The sequence below is a fragment of the Lissotriton helveticus genome, chromosome 2_1 (assembly GCF_964261635.1).
Source record: "Lissotriton helveticus chromosome 2_1, aLisHel1.1, whole genome shotgun sequence".
Lineage (NCBI taxonomy): Eukaryota > Metazoa > Chordata > Amphibia > Caudata > Salamandridae > Lissotriton > Lissotriton helveticus.
The window spans coordinates 598,684,711-598,709,485 of NC_136059.1; the positions used below are offsets into that span (position 1 = coordinate 598,684,711).

Consider the following 24,775-nt stretch of genomic DNA (forward strand, 5'->3'; position numbering starts at 1 on the left):
ACCCTGTGGGAATGTGCTACAATACAGAAATATTGGGAGGGCGTGGCACTTATGATGGAGGAGGCATTGGGACAACAGATACAATGTAACATCAAATTGATTTTATTGAATATTTGGTACTATATGGACCTCAACGCTGAGGAGAGAATCTGGGCGGCTTTGGGCTTCGCACATCTATGGAGGGCCCCGAACCCACCCAGCATTGCCGAGTGGGCCAAGGACATGTACTGGTGTATGTATGGTGACGGAGGTTCCTATTTATGCATCCAGGGGGTATCCGACGAAATGGTCACAAATATGCCGGTCTTGGAACACTTTTCAAGGGGATATAAGTGAACCACCTGGGAGCAGAGATGAGGGTGCTGCTGAAGTTGTATAGTATGCGACTCCTGATTACACTTATACTGTACTGTGCAATGAGCTCCTGATGCTGTATCAATGTGTTTTACGGATCATCTGAGCAATGTTGTGCTTTGATTACATGCCTCTTTTTCAAAACAAAAAATAACAAGAAAAAAAACAAGAAACTGAAACTAGTGCAACTCAAACTACTGCACCAAACCTACTACACAAGGATGACAATGAATACAATCAGAAGAACTGACACACCACTGTGTCTGCGGGGTTGCGGGACACCAGGCACTTTCTACCACAAATTGTGGGAATGCCCCAAAAGTACACACTACTGGGAGGCTGTCATTTATTTATTCATTTATTTATGTATTCAATTTATAAAGCGCGCTATCACCTAGCAGGCATCCTGGCGCTGGAAACGTAACTCAAGGGGGAGCGAGTGCAAGACACCATGGATACAGTCTCACAGGTTTGTGGACCTAGTGTCCTTTAGAACCCAAGAGATGTCTCCTCAACATCTGGGAGCCGTCAGATCTTAATAATGCAGCTCAAGATTGGGCGACTTTAGGTATGATGCTGGCTAAAAGGAACATAGCTCAACACTGGGGGGCACAGCCCGTTCCCACACATCGACAGTGGTGTAGCGATATGGATAGCGCAATGGTGGCTGAGAAAGTGGGCTATGTCCGTAGAGGATGCCCCAAGAAGTGTGGGGGAAGTGGAATGCATTTAGAGGGAATATATGTACCCCGCCATCTGAAGAGTCAGAACCGGGGCTGAGCGAATAATGGACATGGTCAGAGCTGTTCTGGGAAAGTTGTTATTACAGTGGTCATAAGATGGGTGCATGTGGGGGATAACTGCGATGCAAAATTGATAAGGATGTTATTTAAGTATTGACACAACTAAGTACTCTGTACGCACCTATAATTTCAGATTTCTGTAATCAGTACCAACTTATGTAAAAGGACAATAACATTTTTTTTTTTTTTAATAACAAGAAAGTGTTGAAAGGTTCTTCTAGATTCTCTTCTCCAGTGCCCGTTTGTAAAGTAAGAAGATTCACCTCTTTTACTCAACGAGGGATGGTGGAATAAAAGGAATCTAGTTCTGATTTCAAACTCTCAAGCTGACATTATTGTCAATCACTCAGTTTCTAACACAGGTCAATCACAATCTTATAATTGGTTACAAGAGGTTGTTGCTCCCAAGGCTCTAAGTACCTTGCGTACACCTGTTCTTACTTCTCAAAGTGATACATGCCCACCTATTGCTCGTACAACTGTATTGTTGGGTGACAAAAGAGGAGAGACATGTGAGAAAAGTGTTGCTCGAACAAGGAGATTACCTGACAAATTTAAGGATTATGTTCTGGACTAATTTGTTCTTTTCTTTTCATTCTCCAGACTTTGTAAATCTTGCATTGCATGTTGTATCCTTCAAGTGTATTTTTCCTTATGTTAAATTTATTGTGTTTACTACCATATTTTCATTTCCTTTCGTTTGCTAAGGAGGGAGATGTTGCAGTATTGTTATTATTCCGGTGCACGAGATGAGTGCATGCAGCCTTCCACGAGGTCCTCGCATGTGATCATCTCGTGTACAAACTTATTTACATTTAACTGTGTTCCAAGCTCCGCGGCGTTTACTGTTTAGCGGACTTTCAAGCAACGTTCATTTTCGTGCTTGAATCCGCAGCAACTGGACGCTGTGGTCGTGGGTGTATTCTGTTTCTGAATGAACACCCTTTTATTCAACAACTGTCTGCTGTTTTACATTCAACAGGTAGCCAGGGATCGCAACCGTCCTCTGGCACTGCTTTTACTATCCTTGGTTTCATTGCATGCAGAATCCGGAAAAGAAAGTAACATTTTACTTGCTGTAGTCACTACGCCTTTCTCTTTCCTAGCTTATTAGCCAGAAATCTGAGACTATTTAGGGACTAATAGTGGAACAATAGGTAAAGCCACTTCTGCTACTCTTGAAATTTCATTGAAGTGACACTCACGGTGATAAGGTAACTACATTAGCTGGATTTTTATTTATATTGTTTCTGGTATATCTATACCCCTGACAACACCACAAGGGTAGCAGAGTGCTTCATACAAAACATTAGAGAAGTAAAACAAACTAGACCATAAGACCAACTAGGTTTCAAACAGAGAGAGGCAATCAAATAATGCAGAAATATAGGTCTCGAAAAAGTGGGTCTTTAAAATGGGATTCATTTCAATTGTAGATTGTTAGAACAAACAAGTAAGCAACCTGCAGAATATGTTAATATATAAGCATAAATATATTAATATCATCTTCAATACTTTCATATTGCTGACCTAGCTCATTACCACTAATATATAAAGATATATATAGCACTTATCATCATCACTAGTGTGTTTCATCTGTATGAGCGAGGATCAGATATTGTCCTTTCCAGTAGCAAAACATAAATGCATATGTATCATTAACAAAATTGGTTCAAATATTTCTCAAAGCTTTATCTATTGCTGTACTATTGGTGTGATAGGCAATTGCCATTCCCTATAAATGCTCAAAATTGATGACTGGGGATGCTGCTCCTTCATGGCATTAAACATCTTAACATCTTCGGCATCGAACAGCCAACCATACATGATAATTGTTGCTAGGCTGGGAAGCCTGGCGATGCACTGGACACATGACTTCACAGTGGTCGCATGACATTTGATTTGATCAGTGTAGACTCTGCTCACATTCAAATGTTTCAAGTCTGGCATGCTGTCAAGAGTTAGAAAAAAGTTGTTCCATCCTGGTTCAGTAATATCGTGAATGCCCAGAAGATCTAGTTTTTGGATTTTTGGCAGGAATCCGTCTTGTGCTGCCCTAGCTGAAATATAAATATGAGAAATACCATGTTAAACTATACGCTAGTAATCAACAAAATAGGTGTCAGGCATGTATTCAAAAAGCACATTTTAGACTCTTCGTTGTGTGTTCTCAGGCAATTTGTAGGTATTATGCATATTGTGTGACTGATGTAAATTCATTCTGTGATCTATTTGGATTTGAATGCTTGATTTCTAAGATATGAACTCTTTCTTTGGAACTGTTGCTTTGGCCCGAGCAGTTGATCTAGATGCAGTCCATAATAAAGTACGTCAAGTCCTACTGTAGTGTTTCTATCTTTCACTCACATAAAACACATTGTTAACATTTTCATGCAACATCATCAAAACAAGATAAACTATGGCTATGTACTGAGTGTTAGTAACCTTCTAGAATGCCGATGGACATCCAGCAATGCCATGTCATGAAAGGTGAGGCGTACCCAGCATTGTGTTAAGTCCACAAACCACACAACATGCAGCTTTGGTTGAAAGTTTGATTTCTTCGGACTCAAACATCTGGCAACAGCAAGGTTGGAACTAACTATCCCTGCAAATGTAGTTCACAGCAATCATCCCCCAACATTTTCCCTGTGAGCTCGTCACACTCTATGACCTAATTCCATTCCATAGGCAAGCATCTCACAACACCACCCTTCCCAAAATATAAACAAATAATATTCAATTAATATATAAAAAAAACAAGTGTACAGGCTAAACATGTACATGAATACAGAGTATATCGCTTTTAGCTTGCAAATCCTAAAATGTGAAAAAAGTACACACTGTATTTACTGCAACCACAAAATCAAAAATATTATGAATAAGATAATAATTTAAAAATTAAAGTAATTTAAAATGTACACGAATACAGCGTGTAACATTTAACGTTAACCTGGAATGTGTACAATATTATACAACTGTATTTACTCCTACCACAAAATCATCAAAGTGTTTAGAATTCACACTTATTCTTTCAGACTTGGTCATTTCGCGCACGCTATCCTCACTGCTGGTGTTACTACAGCTTTCTACTCACTCCCTTGGCTGCCTTTGCTGTGCTTACCAGTGAACGTAACATGAATCTCCCACGCTAGTAGGCATATCTTCAAACCAATCATACTTCCTAGTGTCTGAAGCATCGTTCCGTGTTCCTGGAGCTATTTTCTGTTTATTTCCTTTGAACAGTACTAATCACTTAGCATGCCACACCTTCCTATCACTAAGTAACATAACATTATACAGAATTTTGATTACCATTCAAGGCTCAGAATACCCTCTCTCTCCCTTAGTTGTGAGTCTTCCTTTCTTACGTTTCACAATATCTCCCTCTTTGAGGTTTATTTTCTTCACACCATGTAAAATTGTATATCTTTGTTTGTATTTCACTTGACCTGATTCCAGGTGACTCCTCATTTTTTTTCCAGTGACCAATTCATTTTCTAAGTGTTCCCTAACCACCCTATATTATTTAACCTCGGGCAAAGCACTACGCTACGCTCGCCTAGTTTGCAAAGTTTGCGCTACTTCGCCCTACTCGAACTGCACGTAGCACAGTGCAAACACGCGAAGCATAGTGCAGCGGTCATTTTTTCTTTGCTCGCGGTCCTCAACGTCAAGTTGGGGACCGCAAGCAAGCAAAATGACATACCGGCGAGACTTTTTCCTCGTTCGCGATCAGCAACATCAAGTTGCCGATCGCGAACGTGGAAAATAAACCTCCAGCGAGATTCTCAACGTGGGTAGGTCAGGTTTCTCATTGCGAGTGCTCGCGTATGCTAGCGACCCCTTCTGATGAGAAACTACCAGTCCGCGTTGAGAAAGCTGCCGCTCGAGTAAACATCTACTCGAGCAGCAGAAAACTACAGCTCGCTCTGTGCAAGATGCCGTTTTCAATAATTGCACACTGCCGGATGCTTGTCCGCACTGTGCAATCTTTGAAAACAGCATCTTGCACAGTGCGAACAGGATACTACGCAGTTCGCGTAGTGCTAAGAGTAGCTCGCATAGTGCGAAGTGCACTTTGTGTAGCTTCGTGTAGCGCTTCTTCGCAAACTACGCCCAGCCCTAATATTATCCTTGGTGCGAGGAGATCTTCCTCTCATTAACTCAAAAGGGCTTTGTTCAGTAGCTTCACACTTAGCCATTCTGTAAGCACCAATAGTTTTCCATAGCTCATTTTCCCAATTAATGCGATTGCCGTTTGATAATTCAATCATACCTTTTATTACCCTATTGAAGTGCTCAGCATTACCATTGCCCTCAGGATGATAAAGGACTGTGGTTTTACGGACACTTCCAGTTTTCTTCATGAATGTTTTGAATGCATCCAAAATTACCTGTTCCCCATTGTCGCTAACTACTACTTTGGGTAGACTTTCTTGGTAAAAGACTTCCTCCAGAAAATTCACTAATGGCCAAGAATCTGCTTTCTGTAACACCATGATCTCAGGCTATATAGCAAAATGATCCACCGCTACTAGGAAAGTTTGGATACATTATTAACATCTTGCAAGGGCCCAAAAATATCACCCCTATCCTTTCCCATGGTAAATGTGGAACCACGGTAGGATGTAAAGGCGGTTTAAATGTAACCATTGCCTTGTCAGAATTGGTATATTTGATGCATTCTCTCACCATCTTTTCAATATCTTTATCTACTCCCGGCCACCAGTAGTACTGTTTAACTCTGTTCTTAGTTTTTACTATGCCAAGGGGACCTTTGTGGCATAGATTGACTACTCTTTCATGCAACTCTTTAGGTGGTACCAGCCTGCCACTCTCAACAAGAACCCTTCCTCAACAGATTACTCATTCTTCACCTCCCAGAATGGCACAAGCTCCTTTCCAAGATGACTCTTTTCTGGCCACCCATACTTTATACTTAAACTTTTGTAAATAACTTTTGTGAAGATTATGTTCAGTGTTTTTTATTGTGACGAAAATCCAAGAACAGGAGTGAAATATTAACATCTTTTTGTGATTTGTAATAAAGCTTGAAAGCTTGAAAACAGCTTGAAACATTGAAAGAACATGTTTGAACCAGTGATGCTGTGGTGGTGCTGAGTGATGCTGTGGTTGCGCTGAGTGATGCTGTGGTTGCGCTGAGTGATGCTGTGGTTGCGCTGAGTGATGCTGTGGTTGCGCTGAGTGATGCTGTGGTTGCGCTGAGTAATGCTGTGGTTGCGCTGAGTGATGCTGTGGTTGCGCTGAGTGATGCTGGGGTGGCGCTGAGTGATGCTGGGGTGGCGCTGAGTGATGCTGGGGTGGCGCTGAGTGATAATGTGGTGGTGCTGAGTGATAATGTGGTGGTGCTGAGTGATGTTGGGGTAGCGCTGAGTGATCATGTGGAGATGCTGAGTGGTGCTGAGTGATGCTGGGGTGATGCTGAGTGGTGCTGAGTGATGTTGGGGTGGTGCTGAGTGATGCTGTGGTGTTGCTGAGTGATGCAGAGTGGTGCTGTGGTGGTGCAGAGTGGTGCTGTGGTGGTTCTGCGGTGGTGCTGAGTGGTGCTGTGGGGGTGCTGAGTGATGCTGTGGTGGTGCTGAGTGATGCTGTGGTGGTGCTGAGTGATGCTTTGATGGTGCTGAGTGATGCTGTGGTGGTGCTGAGTGGTGCTGTGGTGGTGCTGAGTGATGCTGTGGTGGTGCTGAGTGATGCTGTGGTGGTGCTGAGTGATGCTGAGGTGGTGCTGAGTGGGAGATGGGGATAGGGAGAAAAAGGAGAGCAGGGAGAGCAGGGAGAGGGTAAAGAGAGGGAGAGAGGAGAGAGAGGGAGAGAGGGAGAGAGGAGAGAGAGAGGTTGAGAGAGCAGAGAGAGACAGAGACAGGGAGAGAGGAGAGGGATGAGAGGGAAAGGAGAGAGAGGGAAGTGAGGGAAATTGAGAGAGGGAAAGGGAGAGAGGGAAAGGGAGAGAGGGTAGAGGGAGAGAGGGAGGGTAAGAAGAGAGGGGGAGGACGAGAGCGAAGGACGGAGGGGAGAGAAAGGGGAGGGAGGGAGAGAGAGAGCAAGCAGAGGGGGAGATGGGGATGGGGAGAAAAAGGAGAGCAGGGGGAAGGTAAAGAGAGGGAGAGAGGAGAGAGAGGGGGAGAGAGGAGAGAGTGAAGGAGAGGGTGAGAGAGGAGAGAGGAAAGTGAGGGAAAGGGAGAGAGGTAGACGGAGAGAGGGAGAGGGAGAGAAGGGAGAGAGAGGGAGGATGAAAGGGAAGGAGGGAGAGGAGAAGGAGTGGAGTGAGAGAGGGAGAGAGAGAGAGGAGAGCAGGGAGAGGGATAGAGGAGGAGAGAGTGAGAACCATGTTATCGACTTCAGCACCATGAAATACCAGGAAGGCACGTTTGGTTTAGGAGCTTGATGCATAATAAAAAAAAAATAACAGACGCATTACTCCACTTTAAGGAAGCAACACTTCCAACATTATGTAATTGCCCCTCTGTCAAACAGAGGACTGGAGTTAAGATGTCCCTGAAATAGGCCATACACCAAGCTTTAGATCCAGCCTGGGGCTGGAACTAAAGCTATCAGCTGGCTGTCCACAGCGAGAATGTAAACAAAGCGACCGTCTCCTGCTGATTTGGGCTGAACATCATATGTTTTTTATTCATTTAAGATTAAAACAAATAAAAAAATACTACATTTAAAGTCAACTCCCATTTCTTTGTAGATTAATAATAGTCTGGAACTATTTCTTAGCAAAAAAGTAAAGTTCTGAAACTCTTTGGCAAAGTACACTTCAAAAAGCGAGAGTTCAGATTTTACAATTATTTATGCATTATCCTGAGCTGTCGTGAACATTTGCCTTCATTGTCTCTGCTCTTAAGAAGGGCGCCTCTTTGCACCGCCGAGCTCACGTGATCGAAGGAACGGCTCACAGCACAATATCAGGAAGAGGGCTGCTCACTAAGAAACGTGCGAGTACGGAAACTGTCAGGTGATAGCATCACATGACTGAAACATAACGTGACTTTTGAAGAGCGCCTGACATCTCCCAAGATGAGCAGAGCCGGCCGGTGAGAGTCAGGAAGAAGAGGTACGGGGGCAAGGGAGGCACTGCATGGCGTCAAACTAATCCAGCAACGAGAGGTGTTCAGAACTCAGGCAGCGCTACACATTTATATAGGGCAGCAGCCTAAATCCTGATGGTTTAGGGGACAGCAGTTATCGCAGACTGGGGGCAACCCTATCCCCGGGTGTTGATAAATCTCAGGAACATCTCAGTAGGATTGCCCTCCTTCTAGGAAAAAATATAGCAGCCATTTTTATGTGTTTTAGGATTCCGGGAGGGTCTAGAGTAGGTACTTCAATAGCAGTTTGTGTAAAATCTTGTATCAAGATATAAGATCAAGATTCTTGTGGCAAGAATAACGCGGAAAGTTAAAAGAAAAGGAGACACGGCCTGGCGGCCGTGAAACTGAAAGCACGGCCGACCGGCCGTGAAAGCCTTTGATGCAGCAGGTGGCGGAGCGGGAAGAGCTGCTGGCGGCACCAAGCTGGGCAACAGAAAAGGAGACACTGCCTGGCGGCTGTGAAACTGAAAGCACGGCCGGCCGGCCGTGAAAGCCTTTGATGTAGCAGGGGGCGGAGCGGAAAGAGCTGCTGGCGGCACCAAGCTGGGCAACAGATGGCTGGCGATTTGATGCTGTGCACGCGCATTTTCACTCATTGCGCTTGCGCATTGACCTAAAAGCGCACGTGCACTGCATCAAATCGCCACTTTGGTTAAACTCTGGATAAGCCCCTATATCTCTCGCCAGCTCGAATGCGCAAGCGCATCGGCAGGCGAGACCTAAAAATCTGCTATCTTATTACGGGCTACGGGAACATATCATACTTCGTATACATAATCTAAAAGTTGCATAGATCGCCGGATTATTCTCTGTGATACATTACAAAGGGCCCGATTATGAGTTTGGCGGTCCATAGAACCTATAAACTTGCAGTGGAGGCGCGGTGGCAGTCTCGGACCTCGCACCGGCGGTACGACTGCCATTTTACAACTAGAGAGGTTGGACCGCCATATGACTGCTGCAACCACCTGGGATGATGGAGCGCCGGTCTGAGGCCAAGGTATGCTTACCAGTGCTGCTGCGGCACCTCCAAGCATATTATGAGTTTCTTGACTGCATCACTTTTTAGGGCGGCAATCCCGTCATGAAAAGTGTGGCGTGAGTAAAGTATGGCGGAGAGGCCTCAGGGCCATGGGATGCTTGCAGAGGGGTACATGGTGTGCCCTCTTGTCTGCATGCACCTCATTTCCTGCACAGCATGACTGCACAGTCCATGCCGTGTAGGAAAGGGCTTTGGAGCTCCCATTGCAGTGCCTTTTTAATAGGCAACACCGTGAAACTGCCATAGGACCGCCCGCCAGACCACAAGATAACTTGTAATCTGATGGGCGGCTGGTGGTGAGGTTTGGTAGTGTGGGAGAGGGGCAGTGGCGTGGCGGCCCGCTCCTACACTGCCAAACTCATAATCAGGCCCTAAGGGCCAGTTGTACAACCAAGAAAATTGTGCATCATAAATTGCGACTCTTTTGCGAGTTGCAATTTGCGAGGCGCAATTTTCGATGTACAACAGTGTATTTCACATTGTTTGCGATTCCCAATGGGGTCGCAAATTGCGAGGCTCACTAATATTAATCAGCCTCTCGCAATTTGCAAGCCCATTGGGAATGACAGCCAAACCAGGCTCAGCAGACCACCATGTCTGGGACTGCTTTTTAATAATAATAAAGCAGCTTTTTTTAAATACAGCCCATTTTCCAGAATGGTTAAAGTAAGAAAATGCCAACTTTCTTTGCAACTTAAAATTCAATTTTACCGTAAGTTGTGATTTAAATATTGAGTCCAGAAACACCAACCTCAAAATATCTATCTTTTCCCAATTGGAAATTACACATATATTGTAATAAGATAATCCCAATTTTAGCGTATAGGAGAGGGATGTGTCTTGCAGTAGTAAAAAACAAATATAAGAATTTTTCACTATCTGGACATGTAGTTGGCGACGGTGTGAGTTATAGTACCTACGGGGCACGAGTTATAGTTACGTGAGATAACTATAACTGCTGAATTTCTATGCTTTTGTGTGTGTAAAATCTGAGCATAACTATTACGTTCCTGTAACCCTTGGTTTTTTAGTGAATTTCAAAGTTTTTTAAAATTCTATTTCCTAACCATAACGTCCCTGTAACCTTTGCTTTTTTCAGTGAATTTCCATGTTTTTTTAATGCTATTTCCTAACTACACTTCTACAATAACCAAACAGACAGAAAAGAGACACACCGACTGCAGGCTCCAATTTGATTTATTTAGGCCCGTACATGAAACAAAGTGTGCCTCCCCTACACGTTTCAGTCTCCTGACCTTACTCATGGATACAACCTGCAAATCAACAAGCCTGTTAAGTGACTGATTTTTGTCTTATACCAGTGGCTCTTGCGATGGGCTAGCCAATCGGAATGATTCCTGATGTATTATGGTCTAAATAATAAATCACAAAGTAATTTTGCCCTCCAATGAGCAATCCAATTGAAACATATACTTTAGTATGATCGTCACTGTTAATGTAATATGATCCTAACTATAAACTCCCTGTAAACTTTGATTTTTTTCAGTGAATTTGTAAGTTTTAAAAAGATTCTATTTCATCACTATAACGGCCATGTAACCTTTGTTTTTTCAGTGAATTTCTATTTTTTTTAATTCTATCTCCTAACTATAACGCACCTGTAACATTTGGTTAACATTTTTTAAGTGACTTTCTAAGGTTTTAAGATTTTATTTCATAACTATAATCCCTAACTCTCGGGGGCAGCTGTCCAGATGGAGCCGAGGGCAGACAGAGCTGCTGAGAGTTTCACTCTCAAGTGCTGCTGACCACATGGAGCCAGATGGAGCCTGGCACAGACAGAGTTACTGAGACCTTCACTTTCAGGGGCTGATGACAAAATGCAGTCTACTGCAGACAGACCTGCTGAAAGCTTCACTCTCGAGGGCTGCTGCCCAGATGGAGCACAGTGCAGACAAAGCTGCTGGGAGTTTCACTCTCACGGGCTACTGACCAGGTTGAGCCCGGTGAAGTCAGAGCTGCTGAGAGCTTCACTTTGAAAGGCTGCAGACTAGATGGAGCCTGCTGCAGATAGAGTGGAGTGTTTGTGTGAACGAGTGTATGAGTGACTGACAGGTTGTATGAGTGGCTATATTAGTTATGATAATTCAATCATACCTTTTATTACCCTATTGAAGTGCTCAGCATTACCATTCCCCTTAGGATGATAAAGGACTGTGGTTTTATGGACACTTCCAGTTTTCTTCATGAATGTTTTGAATGCATCCAAAACTACCTGTTCCCCATTGTCGCTAACTACTACTTTGGGTAGACTTTCTTGGTAAAACACTTCCTCCAGAAAATTCACTAATGGCCAAGAATCTACTTTCTGTAACACCATGATCTAAGGCTATATAGCAAAATGATCCACCGCTACTAGGAAAGTTTGGATACATTATTAACATCTTGCAAGGGCCCAAAAATATCACCCCTATCCTTTCCCAGGGAAAATGTGGAACCACGGTAGGATGTAAAGGCGGTTTAAATGTAACCATTGCCTTGTCAGAATTGGTATATTTGATGCATTCTCTCACCATCTTTTCAATATCTTTATCTACTCCCGGCTACCAGTAGTACTGTTTAACTCTGTTCTTAGTTTTTACTATGCCAAGGGGACCTTTGTGGCATAGATTGACTACTCTTTCATGCAACTCTTTAGGTGGTACCAGCCTGCCACTCTCAACAAGAACCCTTCCTCAACAGATTACTCATTCTTCACCTCCCAGAATGGCACAAGCTCCTTTCCAAGACGACTCTTTTCTGGCCACCCATACTTTATACTTAAACTTTTGTAAATAACTTTTGTGAAGATTATGTTCAGTGTTTTTTATTGTGACGACAATCCAAGAACAGGAGTGAAATATTAACATCTTTTTGTGATTTGTAATAAAGCTTGAAAGCTTGAAAACAGCTTGAAACATTGAAAGAACATGTTTGAACCAGTGATGCTGTGGTGGTGCTGAGTGATGCTGTGCTTGCGCTGAGTGATGCAGTGGTTGCGCTGAGTGATGCTGTGGTTGCGCTGAGTGATGCTGTGGTTGCGCTGAGTAATGCTGTGGTTGCGCTGAGTGATGCTGTAGTTTCGCTAAGTGATGCTGGGGTGGCTCTGAGTGATGCTGGGGTGGCGCTGAGTGATGCTGGGGTGGCGCTGAGTGATAATGTGGTGGTGCTGAGTGATAATGTGGTGGTGCTGAGTGATGTTGGGGTAGCGCTGAGTGATGATGTGGAGATGCTGAGTGGTGCTGAGTGATGCTGGGGTGATGCTGAGTGGTGCTGAGTGATGTTGGGGTGGTGCTGAGTGATGCTGTGGTGTTGCTGAGTGATGCAGAGTGGTGCTGTGGTGGTGCAGAGTGGTGCTGTGGTGGTTCTGCGGTGGTGCTGAGTGGTGCTGAGTGATGCTGTGGTGGTGCTGAGTTATGCTGTGGTGGTGCTGAGTGATGCTTTGATGGTGCGGAATGTTGCTGTGGTGGTGCTGAGTGGTGCTGTGGTGGTGCTGAGTGATGCTGTGGTGGTGCTGAGTGATGCTGTGGTGGTGCTGAGTGATGCTGTGGTGGTGCTGAGTGGGAGATGGGGATAGGGAGAAAAAGGAGAGCAGGGAGAGGGTAAAGAGAGGGAGAGAGGAGAGAGAGGGGAAGAGAGGAGAGAGAGGTTGAGAGAGCAGAGAGAGACGGAGACAGGGAGGGAGGAGAGGGATGAGAGGGAAAGGAGAGAGAGGGAAGTGAGGGAAAGGGAGAGAGGGAAAGGGAGAGAGGGAGAGAGGGTAGAGGGAGAGAGGGAGGGTAAGAAGAGAGGGGGAGGACGAGAGCGAAGGACGGAGGGGAGAGAAAGGGGAGGGAGGGAGAGAGAGGAGAGCAAGCAGAGGGGGAGATGGGGATGGGGAGAAAAAGGAGAGCAGGGGGGAGGTAAAGAGAGGGAGAGAGGAGGGGGAGAGAGGAGAGAGTGAAGGAGAAGGTGAGAGAGGAGAGAGGAAAGTGAGGGAAAGGGAGAGAGGTAGACGGAGAGAGGGAGAGTGAGAGAAGGGAGAGAGAGGGAGGACGAAAGGGAAGGAGGGAGAGGAGAAGGAGTGGAGTGAGAGAGGGAGAGAGAGAGAGGAGAGCAGGGAGAGGGATAGAGGAGGAGAGAGTGAGAACCATGTTATCGACTTCAGCACCATGAAATACCAGGAAGGCACGTTTGGTTTAGGAGCTTGATGCATAATAAAAAAAAAATCACAGACGCATTACTCCACTTTAAGGAAGCAACACTTCCAACATTATGTAATTGCCCCTCTGTCAAACAGAGGACTGGAGTTAAGATGTCCCTGAAATAGGCCATACACCAAGCTTTAGATCCAGCCTGGGGCTGGAACTAAAGCTATCAGCTGGCTGTCCACAGCGAGAATGTAAACAAAGCGACCATCTCCTGCTGATTTGGGCTGAACATCATATGTTTTTTATTCATTTAAGATTAAAACAAATAAAAAAATACTACATTTAAAGTCAACTCCCATTTCTTTGTAGATTAATAATAGTCTGGAACTATTTCTTAGCAAAAAAGTAAAGTTCTGAAACTCTTTGGCAAAGTACACTTCAAAAAGCGAGAGTTCAGATTTTACAATTATTTATGCATTATCGTGAGCTGTCGTGAACATTTGCCTTCATTGTCTCTGCTCTTAAGAAGGGCGCCTCTTTGTTATGTTATGTTATGTTAAAATGGGACTTTTATAGCGCAACGGCTACTCCAAAGGAGTGTCCCGGCGCTTTGAGCTCCAGACCATGGAAAAGAGCAAGAAACATAACAGTAACAGAACGGGGCCCAAAGAAGGGGAAGAATTATCCAGCAAACAACCAGGTTTTCAAGTCTTTCCTGAAGACAAGCAGATTTGAGGTGTTTCGCAGGGACAACGGTAACGAGTTCCATAGCTGAGGGGCAAGGAAGCTAAAAGACCGGCCGCCTAGCCGAGCCTTTTTAATGCGTGGTACCCGAGCCAAAGCCAAGGCTTCTGACCTGAGGGAACGTGCAGGTCGATAGAAGTCCAGCCTCCTCTGGAGATACTTGGCGCCATTGCCATGCAAGGCCTTATGGGCAAGAGTCATGGCCTTAAAAAGTATCCTCTTCCGCACCGGAAGCCAGTGGAGGGATACAAGGAGATTAGAGGCGCTAGTGCGGCGATGAAGGCCAAAAATGGCACGCGCAGCAGCGTTCTGGGTGACCTGCAGACGTTGGAGGAGATATTCAGGCAAGCCCAGATATAGGACATTGGCATAGTCCAATCTGGACCCTATAAGGGCCTGAACAGTGATCCTCCGATGTTGCTCCGAAAGAAGGGGAAAAAACTTGCGCAACATTCTGAGAATCCCAAAGCATGTTCCCGTAAGAGTGGAAACCTGGGATTTGAGCGAAAGCTCGTTGTCAATTTTAACTCCCAGGTTCTTAGCCCACTTAGAGGACTGTGTGGGAGGGAACATGTCGGCAGGCCACCATCCTTGCCAATCTGGTTCTGATGGGCATCCGAAGAATAGTATTTCGGATTTGTCCGAGTTGCACTTAAGGCTGTTATGTGAAAACCAGCTGAAAACAGCCCCAAGGCACTCACGGATCCTTTCTCCATCGAACTCTTCGCTCTTACGACAGGTGAAAAGGAGCTGAGTGTCGTCAGCATAAGAGACGATCCGGGCCCCATAGGACTCCGCCAATGTCGCCAGAGGGGTCATAAGGATGTTAAATAGAGTGGGGCTCAAAATAGAGCCCTGAGGCACTCCGACTCCCAATGGCGGCATCTCGGCGGATCCGGGTGGGACCCAGACCGTCTGGCGGCGGTTGGCCAGAAAGGAAGAAAACCAGTTGAGCACCGTCCCCCCTAGCCCGATGTCACGGAGCCTGGTGAGGAGATCCTCATGGGGGACGGTGTCAAACGCCGCCGACAGGTCTAGCATAACTAACATCACCCTGCCTCCCATGTCCAGCACCTCTTTTACGATCTCCGAGACTTCCAAGAGCGCCGTCTCGGTACTTAAGTTGGAGCGAAAGCCCGATTGGGATTCATGAAGTAAATCATTGGACTCCAGGAAGTTGGAAAGCACGCTATGCACGTGTTTCTCCAAGATCTTGGTCAGTGCTGGAAGGAGCGAGATTGGCCTGTAGTTGGAGGGTGCCTCTGGGTCAAGATTGGGCTTCTTAATCAGAGGGATGACCATGGCTTGCTTCCAGGTCTGGGGCAGAAAGCCCTCGCTCAGGGATAAATTAAGAATGGGATTGGCTATGGGGTTGATGACATCTGCCATTTTTGCCAGAAATTTTGCCGGGCACGGATCTAATGGTGAGCCCGACTTGAGGTTCCTCATCAAGGCTAAAGATGTGGCAACCGAGAGGGGAGGAAAATCAAGCAGAGCTGGGCCTGAGGGAGACAGAGACACTGTCTCGATCGGCATCACAGACACATCATCTGGGGCTCTCGGCGAAAAGGAAACCTGGATTTGCCTAATTTTGGTGGTAAAGAAATTGGCAATAGTGTTAACCCAGGTCTCCGCTGGAGCACCCTGAGTAGAGATGGACCGGGGGCTAGTGAATTCGCGCACGATTGAGAAGATCTCCTTGCAGGAATTAGCAGCATCGTCAATCCTTTTGGCAAGATACCGTTTCTTGCTCTGAAGGACTAGTTCATGGTATGACTTCATCATGGTTTTATACCGTTGTTTGGCCTCGGGCTCATACTGGACTCTCCAAGCCCGCTCCACCACTTTGCATTGCCTACGGGCATGGGCTAATTCCTCCGTGAACCAGGGGGCAGAAACCCGTCGAGCAGCGGACCTGGGTGACTGTAAGGGAGCGAGCTCATTTAATCTGGCAAGAAGCCAGGATTGCAGGCTCTCCAGATCTTTCTCCAAGTCCCCAGTACAAGCCACAGGGTGATCATCCAGAGCATGTGTGAGCATATCTGGGGACACCCGATGAAGTGCCCTATAACTGCTGCCCTGCTGTCTCGTGGCGCTAGCCAGGGAAGCCAAGGTAGAAGGTATTTCAAAATGGGCAAGGAAATGGTCAGACCAAACGATTGGCAGAAGTGTTACATTCATGATAGGTATGGTGGAAAAAACCTGATCAAGTGTATGGCCTTTATCGTGGGTCGGACCAGAAAGATAAGGGGAAAGACCCAGGGTGGATGCGAGATCTAACAGTTTGATGGCATTTTGGTCATTGTGGTCGTCCATATGGAAATTAAAATCTCCCGCAAGTAAGCAATGCTCCGATCTCAGGACAAGGACCGACATGACCTGTTGGAGATCATCAAGAAAGGAACCCACTGGGCCCGGAGATCTGTAGACAATCAGGCCCTTCAGTGCTTGTTGCGGCGATAGGGAGATGGTAAAAGCTAATGAGTCAGCCCCTTCGATGGTATGAGTATGCGTGACCATGCACGAGAGAGAGTTCTTCACAACTAAGGCAACTCCTCCTCCCCTGCCCTTGTCTCTATCCTGTCGATGGATGGTATAATCAGTGGGAATGGCAGCCACAATGTCCGGGTGGGAGGAATCATTAGTCCATGTCTCCGTAAGCATCAAGCAGGTGGGACTAGTCGTTGACAGGAGATCAAAGATCTCTTGAGTGTGACGATGCAACGACCTCGTATTGAGGAGTAGGCAGTGATGTTTTAAGCCACTCTCCTTAACAGGAACAGGGGAAGGGAGTGAGCGGACAGGGTGCCAGAGACAGACAGGGCACTTATGCTTACCCCTATATCGGCCTGGAAAAACTGACAGACACGACACATTCCAATTGCGCAGCGAAAGGAGCTCCTGAGCGGAGTAGGAAAGCATAGTGGCCAGAAGTACCTGCCACGCCAAACGCCTCCGGGACGCTGACGGGCGCAGACGGGCAGGACTCTGGCACGACTCCGGCGCAGATCCGGCGCGGCCGCTGATCGCGTCCGCTGCGCGGAGGAGAGGGTGAGCTTTTTGTAGCGCTGCTAGAGCGCGAGGGTGAATAGTCCTACCCCCAAGATGGCGGTCAAAATGAGATCCCAGCCCTCGGCGTCAATACTCAGCCGAGGGCGGTCTCAGAGTCCCAGGCAAGGGAGGGGGGGAAAGCGAAGCGCTTACAAGCGCTGGGAGATCAAGGGGCAGGCAGCGCTGTGCTCCTACACGCTTTTAACACAAGCGCGAGCACGAGCTGCAAAAGGCACACAATTAAAATGGCAATATTAAAATTACACGAGCAGAGTTACACAGCCAAAAGAAAAGTAAGGAGACCTCCCGGCTTTCCGCCTCAGGAGGGGAGAGGTAGGTTAGTAGCAGATGGTAATCACCTGCTAGATGATCCGCTTCCCTTTTGTAGCGCTGCTAGAGCGCGAGGGTGAATAGTCCTACCCCCAAGATGGCGGTCAAAATGAGATCCCAGCCCTCGGCGTCAATACTCAGCCGAGGGCGGTCTCAGAGTCCCAGGCAAGGGAGGGGGGGAAAGCGAAGCGCTTACAAGCGCTGGGAGATCAAGGGGCAGGCAGCGCTGTGCTCCTACACGCTTTTAACACAAGCGCGAGCACGAGCTGCAAAAGGCACACAATTAAAATGGCAATATTAAAATTACACGAGCAGAGTTACACAGCCAAAAGAAAAGTAAGGAGACCTCCCGGCTTTCCGCCTCAGGAGGGGAGAGGTAGGTTAGTAGCAGATGGTAATCACCTGCTAGATGCACCGCCGAGCTCACGTGATCGAAGGAACGGCTCACAGCACAATATCAGGAAGAGGGCTGCTCACTAAGAAACGTGCGAGTCCGGAAACTGTCAGGTGATAGCATCACATGACTGAAACATAACGTGACTTTTGAAGAGCGCCTGACATCTCCCAAGATGAGCAGAGCCGGCCGGTGAGAGTCAGGAAGAAGAGGTACGGGGGCAAGGGAGGCACTGCATGGCGTCAAACTAATCCAGCAACGAGAGGTGTTCAGAACTCAGGCAGCGCTACACATTTATATAGGGCAGCAGCCTAAATCCTGATGGTTTAGGGGACAGCAGTTATCGCAGACTGGGGGCAACCCTATCCCCGGGTGTTGATAAATCTCAGGAACATCTCAGTAGGATTGCCCTCCTTCTAGGAAAAAATATAGCAGCCATTTTTATGTGTTTTAGGATTCCGGGAGGGTCTAGAGTAGGTACTTCAATAGCAGTTTGTGTAAAATCTTGTATCAAGATATAAGATCAAGATTCTTGTGGCAAGAATAACTCGGAAAGTTAAAAGAAAAGGAGACACGGCCTGGCGGCCGTGAAACTGAAAGCACGGCCGACCGGCCGTGAAAGCCTTTGATGCAGCAGGGGGCGGAGCGGGAAGAGCTGCTGGCGGCACCAAGCTGGGCAACAGAAAAGGAGACACTGCCTGGCGGCTGTGAAACTGAAAGCACGGCCGGCCGGCCGTGAAAGCCTTTGATGTAGCAGGGGGCGGAGCGGAAAGAGCTGCTGGCGGCACCAAGCTGGGCAACAGATGGCTGGCGATTTGATGCTGTGCACGCACATTTTCACTCATTGCGCTTGCGCATTGACCTAAAAGCGCACGTGCACTGCATCAAATCGCCACTTTGGTTAAACTCTGGATAAGCCCCTATATCTCTCGCCAGCTCGAATGCGCAAGCGCATCGGCAGGCGAGACCTAAAAATCTGCTATCTTATTACGGGCTACGGGAACATATCATACTTCGTATACATAATCTAAAAGTTGCATAGATCGCCGGATTATTCTCTGTGATACATTACAAAGGGCCCGATTATGAGTTTGGAAAAGGGGGTGGTGATGAACAGAGTGTCTGAATTAAGCAGACCACTCTTACCCAGTCCAAAGATCAGGGCTTGATCCATCACCGTTATTTATCTCACTGCCCCATCCCAGCTCAGAACCTGGCTATATGCAAATTAGTCTGTCCCAGGCCCAGTGCATCATGGGAACAGGGCAGACCAAACTACCAAGCCAATTCTTCACCAGAAAGGAGACAAGCTACCGGGGACCGGTTTCTGGCATTTCAGCCTCTTCGGCCCGGCTTGCTTGAATCCTGATGGAGCAGTGAGAATGGGACTCATGTCTGAGTATACCCTGCCACACCTATAGTGGCCAAAAACGATTCAGAAAAGGGGGTGGTGATGAACAGAGTGTCTGAATTAAGCAGACCACTCTTACCCAGTCCAAAGATCAGGGCTTGATCCATCACCGTTATTTATCTCACTGCCCCATCCCAGCTCAGAACCTGGCTATATGCAAATTAGTCTGTCCCTGGCCCAGTGCATCATGGGAACAGGGCAGACCAAACTACCAAGCCAATTCTTCACCAGAAAGGAGACAAGCTACCGGGGACCGGTTTCTGGCATTTCAGCCTCTTCGGCCCGGCTTGCTTGAATCCTGACGGAGCAGTGAGAAAGGGACTCATGTCTGAGTATACCCTGCCACACCTATAGTGGCCAAAAACGATTCAGAAAAGGGGGTGGTGATGAACAGAGTGTCTGAATTAAGCAGACCACTCTTACCCAGTCCAAAGATCAGGGCTTGATCCATCACCGTTATTTATCTCACTGCCCCATCCCAGCTCAGAACCTGGCTATATGCAAATTAGTCTGTCCCTGGCCCAGTGCATCATGGGAACAGGGCAGACCAAACTACCAAGCCAATTCTTCACCAGAAAGGAGACAAGCTACCGGGGACCGGTTTCTGGCATTTCAGCCTCTTCGGCCCGGCTTGCTTGAATCCTGATGGAGCAGTGAGAAAGGGACTCATGTCTGAGTATACCCTGCCACACCTATAGTGGCCAAAAACGATTCAGAAAAGGGGGTGGTGATGAACAGAGTGTCTGAATTAAGCAGACCACTCTTACCCAGTCCAAAGATCAGGGCTTGATCCATCACCGTTATTTATCTCACTGCCCCATCCCAGCTCAGAACCTGGCTATATGCAAATTAGTCTGTCCCTGGCCCAGTGCATCATGGGAACAGGGCAGACCAAACTACCAAGCCAATTCTTCACCAGAAAGGAGACAAGCTACCGGGGACCGGTTTCTGGCATTTCAACCTCTTCGGCCCGGCTTGCTTGAATCCTGATGGAGCAGTGAGAAAGGGACTCATGTCTGAGTATACCCTGCCACACCTATAGTGGCCAAAAACGATTCAGAAAAGGGGGTGGTGATGAACAGAGTGTCTGAATTAAGCAGACCACTCTTACCCAGTCCAAAGATCAGGGCTTGATCCATCACCGTTATTTATCTCACTGCCCCATCCCAGCTCAGAACCTGGCTATATGCAAATTAGTCTGTCCCTGGCCCAGTGCATCATGGGAACAGGGCAGACCAAACTACCAAGCCAATTCTTCACCAGAAAGGAGACAAGCTACCGGGGACCAGTTTCTGGCATTTCAGCCTCTTCGGCCCGGCTTGCTTGAATCCTGATGGAGCAGTGAGAAAGGGACTCATGTCGGAGTATACCCTGCCACACCTATAGTGGCCAAAAACGATTCAGAAAAGGGGGTGGTGATGAACAGAGTGTCTGAATTAAGCAGACCACTCTTACCCAGTCCAAAGATCAGGGCTTGATCCATCACCATTATTTATCTCACTGCCCCATCCCAGCTCAGAACCTGGCTATATGCAAATTAGTCTGTCCCTGGCCCAGTGCATCATGGGAACAGGGCAGACCAAACTACCAAGCCAATTCTTCACCAGAAAGGAGACAAGCTACCGGGGACCGGTTTCTGGCATTTCAGCCTCTTCGGCCCGGCTTGCTTGAATCCTGATGGAGCAGTGAGAAAGGGACTCATGTCTGAGTATACCCTGCCACACCTATAGTGGCCAAAAACGATTCAGAAAAGGGGGTGGTGATGAACAGAGTGTCTGAATTAAGCAGACCACTCTTACCCAGTCCAAAGATCAGGGCTTGATCCATCACCGTTATTTATCTCACTGCCCCATCCCAGCTCAGAACCTGGCTATATGCAAATTAGTCTGTCCCTGGCCCAGTGCATCATGGGAACAGGGCAGACCAAACTACCAAGCCAATTCTTCACCAGAAAGGAGACAAGCTACCGGGGACCGGTTTCTGGCATTTCAGCCTCTTCGGCCCGGCTTGCTTGAATCCTGATGGAGCAGTGAGAAAGGGACTCATGTCTGAGTATACCCTGCCACACCTATAGTGGCCAAAAACGATTCAGAAAAGGGGGTGGTGATGAACAGAGTGTCTGAATTAAGCAGACCACTCTTACCCAGTCCAAAGATCAGGGCTTGATCCATCACCGTTATTTATCTCACTGCCCCATCCCAGCTCAGAACCTGGCTATATGCAAATTAGTCTGTCCCTGGCCCAGTGCATCATGGGAACAGGGCAGACCAAACTACCAAGCCAATTCTTCACCAGAAAGGAGACAAGCTACCGGGGACCGGTTTCTGGCATTTCAGCCTCTTCGGCCCGGCTTGCTTGAATCCTGATGGAGCAGTGAGAAAGGGACTCATGTCTGAGTATACCCTGCCACACCTATAGTGGCCAAAAACGATTCAGAAAAGGGGGTGGTGATGAACAGAGTGTCTGAATTAAGCAGACCACTCTTACCCAGTCCAAAGATCAGGGCTTGATCCATCACCGTTATTTATCTCACTGCCCCATCCCAGCTCAGAACCTGGCTATATGCAAATTAGTCTGTCCCTGGCCCAGTGCATCATGGGAACAGGGCAGACCAAACTACCAAGCCAATTCTTCACCAGAAAGGAGACAAGCTACCGGGGACCGGTTTCTGGCATTTCAGCCTCTTCAGCCCGGCTTGCTTGAATCCTGATGGAGCAGTGAGAAAGGGACTCATGTCTGAGTATACCCTGCCACACCTATAGTGGCCAAAAACGATTCAGAAAAGGGGGTGGTGATGAACAGAGTGTCTGAATTAAGCAGACCACTCTTACCCAGTCCAAAGATCAGGGCTTGATCCATCACCGTTATTTATCTCACTGCCCCATCCCAGCTCAGAACCTGGCTATATGCAAATTAGTCTGTCCCTGGCCCAGTGCATCATGGGAACAGGGCAGACCAAACTACCAAGCCAATTCTTCACCAGAAAGGAGACAAGCTACCGGGGACCGGTTTCTGGCATTTCAGCCTCTTCGGCCCGGCTTGCTTGAATCCTGATGGAGCAGTGAGAAAGGGACTCATGTCTGAGTATACCCTGCCACACCTATAGTGGCCAAAAACGATTCAGAAAAGGGGGTGGTGATGAACAGAGTGTCTGAATTAAGCAGACCACTCTTACCCAGTCCAAAGATCAGGGCTTGATCCATCACCGTTATTTATCTCACTGCCCCATCCCAGCTCAGAACCTGGCTATATGCAAATTAGTCTGTCCCTGGCCCAGTGCATCATGGGAACAGGGCAGACCAAACTACCAAGCCAATTCTTCACCAGAAAGGAGACAAGCTACCGGGGACCGGTTTCTGGCATTTCAGCCTCTTCGGCCCGGCTTGCTTGAATCCTGATGGAGCAGTGAGAAAGGGACTCATGTCTGAGTATACCCTGCCACACCTATAGTGGCCAAAAACGATTCAGAAAAGGGGGTGGTGATGAACAGAGCGTCTGAATTAAGCAGACCACTCTTACCCAGTCCAAAGATCAGGGCTTGATCCATCACCGTTATTTATCTCACTGCCCCATCCCAGCTCAGAACCTGGCTATATGCAAATTAGTCTGTCCCTGGCCCAGTGCATCATGGGAACAGGGCAGACCAAACTACCAAGCCAATTCTTCACCAGAAAGGAGACAAGCTACCGGGGACCGGTTTCTGGCATTTCAGCCTCTTCGGCCCGGCTTGCTCGAATCCTGATGGAGCAGTGAGAAAGGGACTCATGTCTGAGTATACCCTGCCACACCTATAGTGGCCAAAAACGATTCAGAAAAGGGGGTGGTGATGAACAGAGTGTCTGAATTAAGCAGACCACTCTTACCCAGTCCAAAGATCAGGGCTTGATCCATCACCGTTATTTATCTCACTGCCCCATCCCAGCTCAGAACCTGGCTATATGCAAATTAGTCTGTCCCTGGCCCAGTGCATCATGGGAACAGGGCAGACCAAACTACCAAGCCAATTCTTCACCAGAAAGGAGACAAGCTACCGGGGACCGGTTTCTGGCATTTCAGCCTCTTCGGAAGCTTGTTTCCTTCCCAGTGTAAGAATTGGCTTTTGTAGTCTGGTCTGCCCTGTTCCCATGATGCACTGGGCCAGGGGCAGACTAATTTGCATACAGCCAGGTTCTGAAACTGGGATGGTGCAATGAGCTAAAAAACGGTGTTGGATCTAGCCCTGATCTCTTGACTGGGTGAGAGTACTCTGCTTAATTCAGAGACTCTGTCCATCACCACCCCTTGTTGTAAATAATTTTGTCCACCCTAAGCGTGGAAGGGTATACTCAGATGTGAGTCCCTTGCTCATTGCACCATCAGGATTCAAGCAAGCCGGGCCGAAGACGCCTGAAATGGCAGAAACCGGTCCCCGGAAGCTTGTTTCCTTCCCAGTGTAAGAATTGGCTTTTGTAGTCTGGTCTGCCCTGTTCCCATGATGCACTGGGCCAGGGGCAGACTAATTTGCATACAGCCAGGTTCTGAAACTGGGATGGTGCAATGAGCTAAAAAACGGTGTTGGATCTAGCCCTGATCTCTTGACTGGGTGAGAGTACTCTGCTTAATTCAGAGACTCTGTCCATCACCACCCCTTGTTGTAAATAATTTTGTCCACCCTAAGCGTGGAAGGGTATACTCAGATGTGAGTCCCTTGCTCATTGCACCATCAGGATTCAAGCAAGCCGGGCCGAAGACGCCTGAAATGGCAGAAACCGGTCCCCGGAAGCTTGTTTCCTTCCCAGTGTAAGAATTGGCTTTTGTAGTCTGGTCTGCCCTGTTCCCATGATGCACTGGGCCAGGGGCAGACTAATTTGCATACAGCCAGGTTCTGAAACTGGGATGGTGCAATGAGCTAAAAAACGGTGTTGGATCTAGCCCTGATCTCTTGACTGGGTGAGAGTACTCTGCTTAATTCAGAGACTCTGTCCATCACCACCCCTTGTTGTAAATAATTTTGTCCACCCTAAGCGTGGAAGGGTATACTCAGATGTGAGTCCCTTGCTCATTGCACCATCAGGATTCAAGCAAGCCGGGCCGAAGATGCCTGAAATGGCAGAAACCGGTCCCCAGAAGCTTGTTTCCTTCCCAGTGTAAGAATTGGCTTTTGTAGTCTGGTCTGCCCTGTTCCCATGATGCACTGGGCCAGGGGCAGACTAATTTGCATACAGCCAGGTTCTGAAACTGGGATGGTGCAATGAGCTAAAAAACGGTGTTGGATCTAGCCCTGATCTCTTGACTGGGTGAGAGTACTCTGCTTAATTCAGAGACTCTGTCCATCACCACCCCTTGTTGTAAATAATTTTGTCCACCCTAAGCGTGGAAGGGTATACTCAGATGTGAGTCCCTTGCTCATTGCACC

General features: G+C 47.4%; 1 protein-coding gene across 1 annotated transcript in view; it reads right to left on the reverse strand.

Moving 5' to 3' along the window:
• Positions 1 to 2,376: 2,376 nt before the first annotated feature.
• The window catches only part of LOC144818170 (baculoviral IAP repeat-containing protein 1-like), a 699,834-nt gene continuing 677,435 nt past the window's right edge, over positions 2,377 to 24,775 (reverse strand). The window contains exon 14 of the mRNA XM_078675292.1: positions 2,377 to 3,217. Within this exon, the coding sequence (XP_078531418.1) occupies positions 2,853 to 3,217 (365 nt within the window). The 3' untranslated portion in view covers positions 2,377 to 2,852. The remainder of the gene's footprint in view (positions 3,218 to 24,775) is intronic.